We start from the raw sequence: 14,035 nt of genomic DNA, 5'->3' as shown, positions 1-14,035 counted from the left end.
GATTGAATGTGCTGGTATTATTTTGTAATTTTATCATGTTGGAGTGAATGTAACTATTCAAATAAAAATGTTTGCTCATGTAGTTCCTAAAATCAAGTACACATGTACCACACATCTTAGCATATAAACTGTGGCTCACCGAGTGTTACCTGAACAAGCCCCTGAGCTTTAATGAGAATCCACAGGCTAAAAACCACATTTATTTGCTATAAGTTGCTTAGATGAGCTTCCATAGTATAAAATAACATCAAATTCTTTCCCTGATTGTCATATGAGGATTCAAAAAGACAGCAGGAAATGCCCATTTCTGCAAATCTGTCCAGGGAGCAGTGTGGCCTTCATATGCTCTCCTGTATTAAGACTGACTCACTTCAGGTAGCTTAATTTTCATAATAACCAGCAGAATATTTTTAACTGACAAATCATGGTTGCACACATTTGATATTTCTATATATACACACACACACAATGTGACAAGACTGGATCAAGCTAATTAACATCCATCTGTTCACTTACCTATCGTTTTTCATGGTGAGACATTTAAAATGTATTCTTATTTTGAAATGTAAGTATACATTATTACCTAGTCGCCCTGCTGTACAACAGATCAGACCTATTACTTTTGTCTATCTAGAACTTGGTACCCTTTGATCAACAACTCCCCCTTCTCTCCCTTCACACTCCTCCCCCAGCCTCTGATAACCATCATTCTACTCTCTACTTCTGTGAGTTCAACTTTATTTGATTCCACATATAAATGAGATCACGTAGTTATTTGTCTTTCTGTGGCTGGCTTACTTCACTTAGCTTGATGTCCTCCAGACCGATCAAGTTATATAATAAATGACAGGATTTCTTCCTTCTTAAAGTCTTGGTAGTGGTCCACTGCATGTATATATCACATTTTCTTTACCCACTCATCTGTTGGTGGATACCCAAGTTGACTGAATGTCTTAGCTAATGTGAATAATACTGCAGTGAATAGAAGGACAGTTATCCCCTACACATACTGATTTCAGCACTTTTACACATATACCCAGAAGTGGAGTTACTGGATCATATGGTAGATCTATTTTTTTTTTCTTTTCCTGAGATAGAGTCTCACCATGTCACCCTTGGTAGAATGCCATCGCATCACAGCTCACAGCAACCTCAAACTTTTGGGCTTAAGTGATTCTCTTGCCTCAGCCTCTCAAGTAGCCGGGCCTACAGGGGCCTGCCACAACACCTGGCTATTTTTTGTTGCAGTTGTCATTGTTGTTTAGCTGGCCCGGGCTGAGTTTGAACCCACCAGCCTCAGTGTATGTGGCTGGCACTATAACCTCTGTGCTACAGGAGCTGAGCCTCTACTTAGTTTTTTGAGGAACCACCATAACATTCTCCATAATGGCTATACTAATTTATATTCCCACCAAAAAAGCTCCTGTTCTAATGTGTTTTCCTTGTTGAATTATTAAATATTGGAATGTTGGAAGAAAAATAAAAATCAACTCTCCACCCTCTCCCAAGTTAGAGTTATTCTCTTAATTTCAGCTCGTTAATTCTCTGTCTTTTAGCAAGTCATAACCTCACTGGCTGTCATCTGTAAAAGAATAAGATGAACTAAGTGATCTCTCAGATGCTTATGACTCTAAGGTTTTAATTTTCTGAGGTTCTATATTTTCTTGCTTCTACTCCCCTGAGCTAAAAATCTTTACTAATGTTCCCTTGAAGACAATGTACAACTTTTGAGTCTCTAGTCCATATGCTGGCATCCACTCTCTTGAGAGTCTAGCTTTAACCCCCATTTATGTTGGGGAAGTCAGTTTTTCACCCCACTGCTCCCAGCACTATAGTAAGTAAAAGCGTAGCACAGTCCCTTCACCTCCAGTTTCCTGATATATCTCTCTTCATTCACAAAATGCAAGGCTTTCCCGGTCTTCAGTCTGTACAGCTTCCAATTTCTGGACTATCACAAGCACTCCATGCGAGTGATAGCAGCAAGCCACAAAGGCCTATGAAATACATGTACAGTGAACAGACCTACTTACTGCGTCCACCACGCAGGAGGACACAGGATAATCTGTCTGGACACATGCCTTTAAAAGTAAATCCATTCATGGCTAACACAGCCTGTTAGCCATGAATTAAGAAATTAAAACTCAAATTATAGTGGGCCAATAAAATACCCCAGGGCATTTAGAACTCTCCCCGGCTGGTAGAGCAAGGATGTCTGGCTCCCCAGGAAGGGAGGTAAGCAGCTCTATCACTTTATAATAAGGGAACTCAAATTAGAACAAACTAGGAAGCAGGAGGATCTTTGAGCAATGTGTTTGTCTATTTGATCCAAAATATTGTAACTAGAGATGTTCTTGATCTGCTCCAAGGTCATTGGTGGTGAGAGTAAGTCTCAGGAGATGCCATGTGTACTAACAGTGTGCATATCCTCAATAAACACAATTCCCTATTCCAAGTCTTTTGTTTTTTTTTTTGAGACAAAGTCTCACTTTGTCACCCTGGGTTGAGTGCAGTGATGTCATAGCTCACAGCAACCTCACACTCTTGGGCTCAAGGATCTTGTTGCCTCAGCCTTCCTAGTAGCTGGGAGTACAGTGCCCACCACAATGCCTGGCTGGTCTCAAAGTCCTGAGCTCAGGCAATGCATCCGCCTCAGCCTCCCAGAGTGCTAGGATGAGAGGCATAAGCTGCCACACCAGCCCCAAGTGTCTTCTACAAAAGCCATGGTCCTCACATTCGGCAGGGCAGGAATCTGCCATTCCCCCTCCCAGGCCAGCTCTGAGGTACAGCAAGGGCAGAGAAAGGGTTTTCCAGAAACCTAATATGCACAGTTCATGTCAGAAAATGTGAGAGTGTTTCTTTGTACTTGATTCTTCCTTATTCTACAGGTAATTAAGTCACTGACAGTTCTCCCAAGTGAGTACCATTTTAATTGCACAAACAATCTCATTTCTTCTCAAGATTGAGACATACATCATGACAATGCATTTTTTGAATTTCTTAATAAGAAATTACAGGCAATTTTTTATAATAGGAGATGGACAGGAGAGGAAGCCAGCTTTGGGCTGAATGTTTAGAATAGAGATTCTTCATCTGAACCTGGGGGTGTCCACAGATGGCTGTGGGGTAGGGGAGGAAGATTTAAAATAAACAAAAACACTGCAGTTTTTAGTGTGTGTGTGTATATATATATATATATATTTTTTTTTTTTTTTTTTTGCAGTTTTGGCCAGGGCCAGACTTGAACCTGTCACCCTGGTAGAGGGGCTGGCGCCACCTCTGCAGTGTTTTCTTCAGTAGCTTTGTTATTACTAGACTTTTAATGGAGTCTCAAAATAAGAATCACAAACCTGAGTAAAACTGAAGAAAGCTACCTCTGAGGCCGGTCAGTCCAAATTTGTCCTTCACTCAGTCAAGCCCTGGCCTGGGGGGAATGTCTATAGCAAGGCTAGTATGGTGGAGTCATTATACTACTTTTTTTTAATTTCCATATATTTGGAGGGGGATAGTATAAGTGCAGTTTTGTTGCACGGATATATTTTGCAGGAGTGAGGTCTGGGCTTTTGGTGTACCCATCACCCAAATAGTATACATTGTACCCAACAGGTCAGTTTTCATCCCTCACCCACCTCCCACCTTTGGAGTCTCTAGTGACTATTATTTCACTCTGCATTAAGTCATCAGATTCTTAGGAACACATTAGACTTTTAAGAAAAAGAAATCACAAAAAAAAAAATTTATATCATATACTTGTTTTAAAAGATACACTTGGGAGGCCAGGCTCAGTGGCTTACGCTTATAATCCTAGCACTCTGGGAGGCTGAGGTGGGTGGATTGCCTGATCTCAAGAGTTTGACACCAGCCTGAACAAAGTGAGACTCTTGCCTCTACTAAAAATAGAAAAATTAGCCAGGCATTGTGGTGGTCAGCTATAGACCCAGCTAACAGGGAGGCTTAGGCAAGAGGAGTGCTTGAGCCCAAGAGTTTGAGGTTACCGTGAGCTGTGATGCCAGAGCACTCTACCAAGGGCAACATAGTGAGACTCTGTCTCAAAAAAATAATAATAAATAAATAATTGAAAAAAAAGTACTTATTTTTTATGTAAAGATATTTAGTAAGAAAAAAACAACTATAGTAATGTGGTGATAGGCATCAAAAACCTTAAAAAGGCCTATACTCTTATGTCCAGCAATTCCACCAATAAGAATTTATCCTAATTTATTAAAGATGAAGTACACTTGAGAAATATATTTATAGTACTGTTATTTACAATAAATTTATAATAACTGAAGAAAACTAAATTTCTACAAATATCACTGATAATATTTGGTTAAAGTCATTTAAAGTGCTCAAATAAGAAAAGTAGTCTGGAATATGATCCAAATTTTATTTTTATTTTCTAGTATTAAATTCATGTAAGCCTACTCTATTTCAAAATGTTGACAATGATTTCACTGAAAAAGAATGATAAATTTCTTTTGCTTTATGGTTTTCCTGGTCAAACTGAATAATATAGGGAAACATTTAAAAACTTAGAATATTTTCCAACATCAGTAAACAAACCCTCCACATTAAGGTGACGTAGGTATCCAAAGAGCAAGACTGAATGACAGACAGTGTATTTTCTATGAACTGATGAGAATAGGAAATATAACCCCCCGCCCCACGGAGTGATAAAAATAGGAGACTCTTTTCTTGCACTTGTACTAAAACCTGCCTTGTGAGATATAACAAGGCAGGCCAAGTGTACACACAGCATTCTTCTCTGTGCAGGGTTCATTTTCATTTATTTACATTTTTAGAGAAGGAGTCTTGCTCTGTCTCACAAGCTGAAGTGCAGTGGCCCAATCAGAGCTCAATGCAGCCTCTAACTCCTGGGCTCGAGTGATCCTCCCCCTTCAGCCTCCCGAGTCTGGGATTACAGGTGTGTACCACCACGTCCAGGTGGGCTTTAGAAGCTTCTCAGTGTGGGGCCTGCTGTTTGCTCATCATTGGCAGTGCAGCTGTGCTAGCACCTACCACCTAACAGTACCCTATTCTGAGTCCCACTGGCTGGCCTATAGGGATGGCCTCAGTGGTTCCTGCTCCTCCAACTTCTCCTTGGGTTTGGCCAACGGGAATGATAGCAGGAGACCAGAAGGTGGAAAGAGAAGCAATTGGGCTACGTCTGCACCAGCTTCTAGCATGGTATGTCCCCATGGACTGGCCATCTGTCTTTACTGAGGGCCATGGGTCTGTCTAGCAGCCCTCTCCATGCCACTCAGCTTGCCTCTGAACTTCTTAGTTCCCCAGTAGCTACTCCTACCCTTGCCCCTACGGGTCTCATCATTACTGGTCCAGGGCTCTGTTTCTTTGGCATTCCCTGAGCCCTGCCCACACTTTTGTGAAGAGTCTCAACAAACTCTCCTCAAATCACCCACTTTGAGTGTCACCTGATTCCTGAAAGGACTCCAGTTGATACAGTAATATATGTAATTATCCAAGAGAAAATAAAGTTAAGTATTATTTGCACTAAACAAAGCGAAAGGGAAAAAGTGATCTAAGATGGTTTAGAAAATTTTGACATTCAAGTGTGGGCTAAGTATTAATATATGTTTAACCCTATGGCACTTCCATGGTTCAGTTATAGACTAATGCTTTTCAGTCAATTTTCAAAATTTTGGGCAAGTTACTAGCTCTCATATGACTTCACTGCATAGAAAGGGATAGTGTATTTGGAAGTGGAATGGAAAAAAACACTGGTTGGCTTATCAGACAAATCACTTTCCCACATCTCAAATTTAAAGATAGACACTTTCCTCCTAGGTTCACCTTGTATCTTATCACAAAACCCCTCTCATCTTTGTTCAAGGATTCAGTTTTACGTTAGCCCCAAGTCTCACTTCCTACTCAAGTTTATTGGATCCAAACAAACAGCAAGGAAAAGGTAGCATGAACTCACCATGAGTTTGTTAACCATTTAAGGATCTGAGCAGTCTACTTAAAAAAGTCCTAAAAAAGACCATCCCACAAATTTGTTTCAATAACAAGATCCTATATTCAGAAGACAAACAATTCTGAGAACAGCATAGGGTGTGTCACTCAGATTATTTCAACCTTATCACAAATAAAAGGAAAACAAAAAGATCACTCCCCTAAAAATTGCTGTGAGGCATTCAAAACACAAGGCAGATTAACATTGATAATATAAGAAAGCACAGTACAAGAGCTGGGGGGAAACGATTCTATTTCCTTTGAGCAGAGGAATTCAGATACGGCAATGAATTAACACTGTGACCCTCCTCCCCACCCAGCAGTAGCACTTGGCACCTGTGGTGGTCCCTTGAGTGCCAGCTCTGGAGGGTACTGAGGCTTCTCTCAAGGTGCACATCTCTAGGCTCCAAGAGCCAACAGACATGCCCTTGGCTGTGGGCAGTTTCACTGGAACGGCATTGAAGGCTCTAGCAAGATCCAAGGGCATCATCTGCCAAGGGAGGTAGTCACAGTGTCAGCAGCTGCAGACTGGTGATGGTGGCTATGGGAGTAGTAGGAGAGAGCCACCTTGGCAGTGGGCACCACCAAGAGCAGCGAGCCACCCTCACATGGCTGAGAGAACTCCAGAGCCACCGTTTAAAGGAGCAGCTTCTCTTATAAGAGTGCTCTTCATTTTTATCTTAAAAGTGAATTTACTGTATTAAGGGATTTCTCACACATTGAATGATAAGTTCTGAACAGAGGAAAATCAGAGCAACGGCAAGTCCAAAGTGGCCGAGGCAGCACAAAGACAGTGGGGGCTCATGACGAAAGCCACCATCTGTCCTCAGCTCTGACCAGGACTGGGCTTGGTTGTCAATAGCACAGAATCCCAACAGCATGCATGAAACAGGAATACTGGATGCTCATTTCACTAAGTTGATGTGTACACACTCCAGGAAAATGATTGCTGAAGATGGAGATGCACAAGACTCAGAGCACCTGGAGCTACCTCAGATCTGAGTCCTGGCTCTGTGCTCCCCTACAGAGTGACAAATTTTGTATGTTTCCCGCAAGGCGGGGAAACCAATGGAAATACCACAAAACGTGTTCAGTTATAAACCAAATGCTTAGAAGACTCTTCGTTTAACACAGTAACAGAATTTAAGGAAATTACAGGGAAAACATTAACTTTCTCAAAATTAGCAATAAAATGGCGAGACAACCATATCCAGTAATGGAGTAAAAAGTAAGTTTCCCGCAGGCATGGAATATCTGATTCTTCTTTACAACTCTCCTCACTAAAGTATATCAGCAAATTAATGAGCATCTAGAACACTAGGCCTGGGAATGGAGCAGGGATAGCACGGGGAGCCACCAAGGGAGCTGGCTGGGGACTTAGAGCCTTCTCCAGATAAGACCCGTCTCCCTCACTGTGTAAGGGAGCTGGCAGAGCCTGCCCCATAGAACTATCCTTATTAGCCCCCTTCCTTCCTCCCCCTTTCCCCATCTCATCTAATACTTTAGCTCTAAGAATATGTTTTATTATATTAGAAAAGACTGGATAATGATATTAGCTCCACTGAGCCTCTGAAAATGAAGAGTCTAGGAAGCAAATATATTTCTCAAAGAAACGTCTATAGAGGTATAAATACCCCCAAATAATACTTGAAAAAGATTCAGAAACCATTGTGGCATTTATTTCCTGTTCTACTCTCAGCAAATGCCCATTATCACAAGAAAGATTGCCATGATGCTCTGGTAGGGCAAGTCTAAAATCGCCAATACTTAGGAATAAGGGCCAGGCACAGTGGCTCACACCCTTCTGGGGAGCACTTTGGGAAGCCCAGGTGGGTGAATTGCTTGACATCAGGCTTGACATCAGCCTGAACAACATAGCAAGAGCCATTGCTACAAACATTGTTTTAAAAAATTAGCTAGGTGTGGTGGTACACACCTATAGTCTCAGCTATTTGGGAGGCAGAGACAGGAGGATCACTTGAACCCAGGAGTTTGAGGCTGTGGTGAGCTATGATTACACCATTAGACTCCAATTTGAGTGACAGAATGAGACCCTGTCTCAAGAAAATAAAATAGGAAGAAGAATCTACAGTTTCCAGGTTTTCTATTAAAGCAATAGTTCAGTACTTTTAATCATTCGCACTGTACTAGATCAAAAAAAAAAAAAAACTCAGCATGTGGTTCAATATTGCAACTATAAGTATTCCAATTTTGGAAAATCAAATATGGGCAAGAAGACTGAAAGAGCTACATATATCTTCATGTAAGGATATGATAGTTTTCATTCTACAAGACAAACACTGCAAAAAATGCTCTGAAGTAATATCCTGGGGAAGTCATAAATTACAATTGTGTAAATGGAGACTAGAAATGATTAAGATTCACTTGCCAACATGTTCTCAATCACTGGGATAACTTGATGATATAAGAGAAAACCCTAGTGAGCCACCCAAACTTTGAGTCATTCATGTCTGTCAATGAACAGGAATGGAAAGAAATGTTTTCTATAACGAAAGAGGCCTTCCTATACACGCATACCTAAGACAACTGACAAAATATAATCTCCAAATATCAGAAAGGCGGCAAAGAGGCTTCAGAGATACATACATACACATGCAATTTAGATATGCCTGTCCTCGAATTCTTTAGTATTTTTGAAAATTTTGCATGGACCTTTCACTTAAAGAGTAACAACATCTCGATTTCCATTCCATTTAAATATATTCAAGTAAAGCTCCCGGGAAGGTTTCCAGAGAGTTAGGTTGCTTTAAAATTGGCCATGCATTAAATAAAGGCTTTGTCTGACCAAAGTGAGCGAGTAACTGATATGGTATCTGTACATTCACTCGGCACAAGGTTCCTTTATCTCAAAAGCGTTACTCAAAGACAAACATCAAATCAGATTACAGCTCTGGAGAATCATGCTCTGCCCCTTCCAGCAACACTGCCAGCTCACAAACATTCTAGGAGGACCAGCCACCTGCTTCCTGAGGGATCTGCAATCTCCCTTCTCCATCATTTCCCCAAGGGTTCTGCAACTTAATTCATTCCACTGCATTCATCTTCGTCTCTAAGGGATTCAGTAACAAATGCCAAGGGTCACTTCAGCAGCAAAACCAAAAAGAGAAGCCTTCTCATATATTTTGTAATGAAACAAAATCCCAAATTCTGAGAGTCGATTAATCCAGACCTAGAAGCCACTGAAGAAAGATCATGCCTGGGTCCCTGGTTTCTTTTCACATTACCTGCTTCAGTGTACTTCAATCCCACTTTTTCTTCCGTGTCTTTTGTCTTTGGGGGTGGCCAGACAGCTTGGAGCCTGCCAGGAGTCCTATCGTCCTGCTCTGTGGGGCTCTGGTCAGGCTGTTGAAAAAGGTAAAGAATAAGTTAAATAAAATGTGGCCAGAGCTAATTCCTAAAAACAAGCATGCTAGCCCTAATTCTAAAATTAATTTTGATGGCCAGATGCACATTGCTCTCATTCACTGTAATGATCCTCTTCCAAAAATGAAAGGTGATCAAAGTGAAAATTTTAAATAATCAGAACAAAACAAAAAAAACTCAAGGCTAAGTTTATATATGTGTCACATCCTTAAGAAATGACTTTTATAAGCACAAATATACTCTGAAGATACAGACACAAATGAACTATATTTAAGCACTTTTACAGTTAATGTTTACAAATGTATCCCAAACAGCTCCAGGGTTATATATAATGTAGACTAATTTTGCATTTTCCGTGAGCCTGACCAGTAGGCCAAGACAATTCTAAGCACTTTTCATTAATTTCATTTTTTCTTTCCTATATAATATGAATGAAATTGCCTTCATATTCGAGTTATTTTCACAGGAGTTTATTTTTACAAGAGGAGAATCCTCTGTTGTGTTTAGCTTTTAACTATTACCCAAGATAATTTTGCCAAAGACTTTCATTTTGAACATTTCAACTGAATATACTGAAGATATGAAGGAATGATAATCATAAACTGAATTGATATTAAGTGAGAAATTCTATTCCTTGTTCTTAATGAACCTTCACGATCCACTGGACAGGTGCTTGCGAGTCTTTATATTTCAGGTAGTTGTCTTTGAATGATAATAACAGCTTCCATTAATTAGACGCTTCTCATGTGTTACCTTCATTTAATCCCCACAGCAACCATACACGATAAGAGTTATTTTCCTCATTTTGCACATGAGGAAAGAGAGACTCAGATTATCCAGGTCATCCAGCCAGTAAATGGCAGTTAGAATTAAAACTCAAGTCTCATTCTAAATCCAGTGCCCAATCAGGAAGTCCCCCAACCATCGTGGAACATTCCAATCACATCACTGACACGTATTTTGCCCAATGGTGTACTTTCAAAGGAAAAATATAGTTTCCATAGAGGTATAATTAAGTGGTAAGGAAACCCTGTAAACCCAAGCTGTACTTCCACACCGCATCACTTCCTCACGCTGGGTTTTTATAAGTTCGTTTCCTACCAATGTTTAAACTCAGAGTGACCATCACCCTTTCCTACCTGCGTATCTTTCCACGCATTCCTCTTACAATATCCTGGGAAGACAGAGGGAAGAATGTAAAGTACTCTGTCTGGCTCCACGTCCCTTACAAGGACAATATAATGTCATCACCTATAATTTTCATCTAAAAGAGTTTCTAACAATAAGCAACTGGGATTCACTTTCGGCAGGAAACCTGAAGAAAAATACAGTGGCACCATATTTTATGACAAAATGCAAAATCCAGTTCTACATACGCTTTTGGAATCAGAGGGGCTGTCCGCTGGCCTTGACTTGGACCGTTCAAACACAGCTCTTAGAGATTCCTTCTCATGCCTCATCTTACGCTTGAGAGCTTCCAGCTCAGAGGTGTCTGCTGTGGTCCCCTTTTTGGGAGGACGGATGAATAAGGCTTTAAAGGCCTCCAGGGCAGTCTCCGGAGGCTTTGGTTTGACCTCGCCACCCTGGGTTTGGGGCTCTCCGGGACCACCCTGGCTCTCCTGGTCAGCACCGCAGCCTATCTCTTCCTTCCTGGGAGACTCAGGGTCTGCTGCCTTCAGTTCGGTTCTGGGCATGTCGATGTTGAGCAGCTGAGAGAGCTGCTCCAGCAGCGTGGGAGTGGCCTTGGAATCGGTGGCTTTCTCCCCACTCCTCACCGTCAGTGGCCCTGCCTGCCCTAGGGACTTCTGCACAGGCTGGGTCAATTTGAGCAAAGCCAGGTCCCCATCCTTTGGTTTAATTTCAGTGATGGTCTCCCCTCCCTCAGCTGTAGCCCCCTTCTTCAACACACGAAGCCCACTAAAAAAAGCTGGAAGCTGAAAGGACTTCTCTCCGGGGACTTCTTTTTTAGAAGAGGTGCTCTCTGTGACACCAACACTCAAATTCTGGTCTGTTACTGCAGGAAGGACTTGAGACCCTTCTTCATCCTGGTCCTGGCTGGGGACGTGCTCTGGCTGAAGACCACCATCACCAGATTCCCATCTGCCACTTATCTCAGGTGGAGTCCTCCCAGACTCCTCTGCACAGAGTTCTGTGGCATCCATTTCCCCGGTGGCAATCCTTTCCCTAGAATCTTCTGGATTTTCTTTGGGTTCCTGAGGTGGTTCAGATAAAACACTGGGGGACTTTGGGCCCTGGGTACCGCTTCCTTTGTCTGGCTCTGGGCCACCATCATCAGAATCAGAATCACTGGTGGTATGCACAAGGGTCCCACGAACACATATGACATCGTCCCTGGCCACATTTAAAGTACTGAGTGGAAGCAGCTTTGGACCAGGAATAGAAGTCCCTGCTTCTGCTTTCCCCAGACTTCCCTCCGATTCTGTCTCCACAGTCTTCCCATCATTTCCAAGGTCAGGCGGAACCTCAGCCTCTGCCTCCTGCTGTTCCGAGCCAGCAGCCCTGCACTCATCCTGCCCAGGTGTGGGAGCCACATCTAAATGGCGGAACGCCTTCAGCACAGCATTGTCCTCCTCAGGATCCACAGCTTCCAACTTACTTGTAAATCCAAACAAGGATTTCATAGAGAACTTACTCAGGATCGACTGAGCCATCTCAAGTCCGGCTTCAGCGTTGTCTGGTTCCGAGACATCACTGCCATTCAGAGAGTTGCCAGCATCCTCCATGTCTCAATAACACCCTGGGTGGAAGTTCTGACTCGTGTTACCTCCCCGCTCTCTCAGTTTATCCACCCCATCTGGTCTTCACTTACAGGACAGAGAGCAACAGTTCCCGAGAGTCAGGCTGTCAGCCACACTGCGAACAACTTGCTCCCTTTCAGGGCACTGTGTCCTCCTTCCGGTTTGTGATGATGGTGTGCCCAGGGCAACCGTGAAAAGTCTGTGGAGCTCAACGCCCACAGGCGGCCGAGCCGCGCACCTTACTACACACAGACGGGGTAGGCTGCTCTTCTGGGACTTCCGTATTCCTTCTGGTGGACAAAAGGCTTTTTGTCACAGGGAAAGTCAGCCTGTCCTGTAATCCCAGCCCAGGACTCCACCAGGAGCTCCGCCCCAGAGCCGCGGTCCTCCTGGTGGCATTCAACTTCCTCATTGGTGAGCCAGTGAAGGCTCCCGAAAGTGCTGAGCCGGCAAGCTGACCCTGACAGCCCAAGAAATTCAGAAGTGAATCAGCAGAAAGTGACGGAAAGGCTTCTTACAGAAGCTCTCCTTTCCATCTGGGTTATGACCAGATGCCTGGGCCGTCCAGGCCAGAATCTCGCAATGCACCCCAATCAACAGCCACTTCCAAAGCCCAGATCAAAGAAAGAGAGGGAACAAATAGATCATTTCAAAATGCCCAGAACTCTCCAAGCAGTTAATTTACTGCCCTTGAAGCTTTTTTTTTTTTTTTTTAAGTGCTTTCTTCCGCTTCCCGCAGGTTTCATCTGGAATGCAGATTTCAGCTTGGGAGAAGGAAAACCAACTGGACTGGTTTCAGATTACTGCTGTTTTAGCTCTGCGCTGGCTGTCTCAGAGTTCTGCAAACAGGTAGTAGGTGAGCACACCCACCACGCCCAGTGTCCACCAGCCATAGGGTGGCAGAGTAAACAGCCCTGGCCTGGCAGGAAGGATTACCCTCCACACTCCCTGTGCCAACCTCGGGCTTTTTCTGTTCAGGAGGAGGACACCCCTCTCTGCTTTGGCATTCCAACCAACTAAATGAAACTTGGCAGGATAAGGCATAACACACAACCTGCCTTGTTAGCAATTCAAAGATCCCCAAGGATCCACATTCCCCCCTAAAGGGTAAAACATCTGAAAGGTCTCTATCAGTAAGGTCTCTATCTCAGACCCAATTTGCCTAAAACAAAAGCAGGACAGATAAAACAACCTCCACACATCAGCTCAATGTCTTTTCCACGACTCTGATGAAATGTTGGGAACCTGGCAACTAAGGATAGGGCTGAAAAATTGGAGCTCTGTTTCCCAGCTGCACAGCTGCCTCTTGGGACAGGACAGCTTGCTGTCCTCCCCGAAGGTCTCTGTTTTTTGATTCCAGTCCAGTCTGCAGGCATGCAATGAGCACCTGAGATGGACAGGGCCCTGGGCTGGATCTGCGGCTTCATAGTAATTGCCAGCTCTCTTTGAGCAAAGCTCCAAGATGACTGTGGCCTCATGCTATACACAAACAGCAGTTTCTCCTGAAAAATGGAAGCTAAAGCCACAAGTAAAATGACACACGTCTTGCTTGATCTGCAGCAGAGAACGGCTGTGTCACACATTGATAACAGTACAGAAAATATTATTCATGAGTATTAACTGTGAGAATTTCTGATTACAGTCATACATTTCTAGCAATGTGTTCAAAAGGACCCTCACACAAATAAAAAGGGCGTGTGGATCATGACATTTCACCAATGGGAAAGTTAAGAGGACACTTTCTAAACCCTGATGTGATCTTGTATCTAAACGGATACTTTTCTGTTTGCTCCTGATATTTGGGGGTTATTAACTGAGGCACATTTCATCAAAAAGCCACCAGGACATTGAGAAAAATTCAATGGTACAAATAATTTAAGTCTCAGAACAAGCTTCCTGTCTAGAGGAGAGGTCCATTGATA

The 14,035-nt window shown here is 42.9% G+C and overlaps 1 protein-coding gene across 2 annotated transcripts in view; it reads right to left on the bottom strand.

Annotated features, from left to right (window-relative positions):
* FMN1 (formin 1) overlaps positions 1-14,035 on the bottom strand; it is a 417,492-nt gene that overhangs the window by 313,049 nt on the left and 90,408 nt on the right. The window contains exons 1-2 of one of the 2 annotated variants that reach the window (XM_053594043.1): positions 10,731-12,348; positions 9,216-9,333 (exon numbers count right to left, since the gene is read on the bottom strand). In XM_053594043.1, the coding sequence (XP_053450018.1) occupies positions 9,216-9,333; positions 10,731-12,098 (1,486 nt within the window). In that variant the 5' untranslated portion in view covers positions 12,099-12,348. Of the gene's footprint in view, positions 1-9,215; positions 9,334-10,730; positions 12,349-14,035 lie in introns of those variants that run through there. The other variant, XM_053594041.1, reaches the window with a different exon arrangement.

The sequence above is a fragment of the Nycticebus coucang genome, chromosome 6 (assembly GCF_027406575.1).
Source record: "Nycticebus coucang isolate mNycCou1 chromosome 6, mNycCou1.pri, whole genome shotgun sequence".
Taxonomy (NCBI): Eukaryota; Metazoa; Chordata; class Mammalia; order Primates; family Lorisidae; genus Nycticebus; species Nycticebus coucang.
The sequence above is the reverse complement of the archived record's forward strand: the minus strand, read 5'-3'. Positions and strand labels throughout refer to the sequence as shown.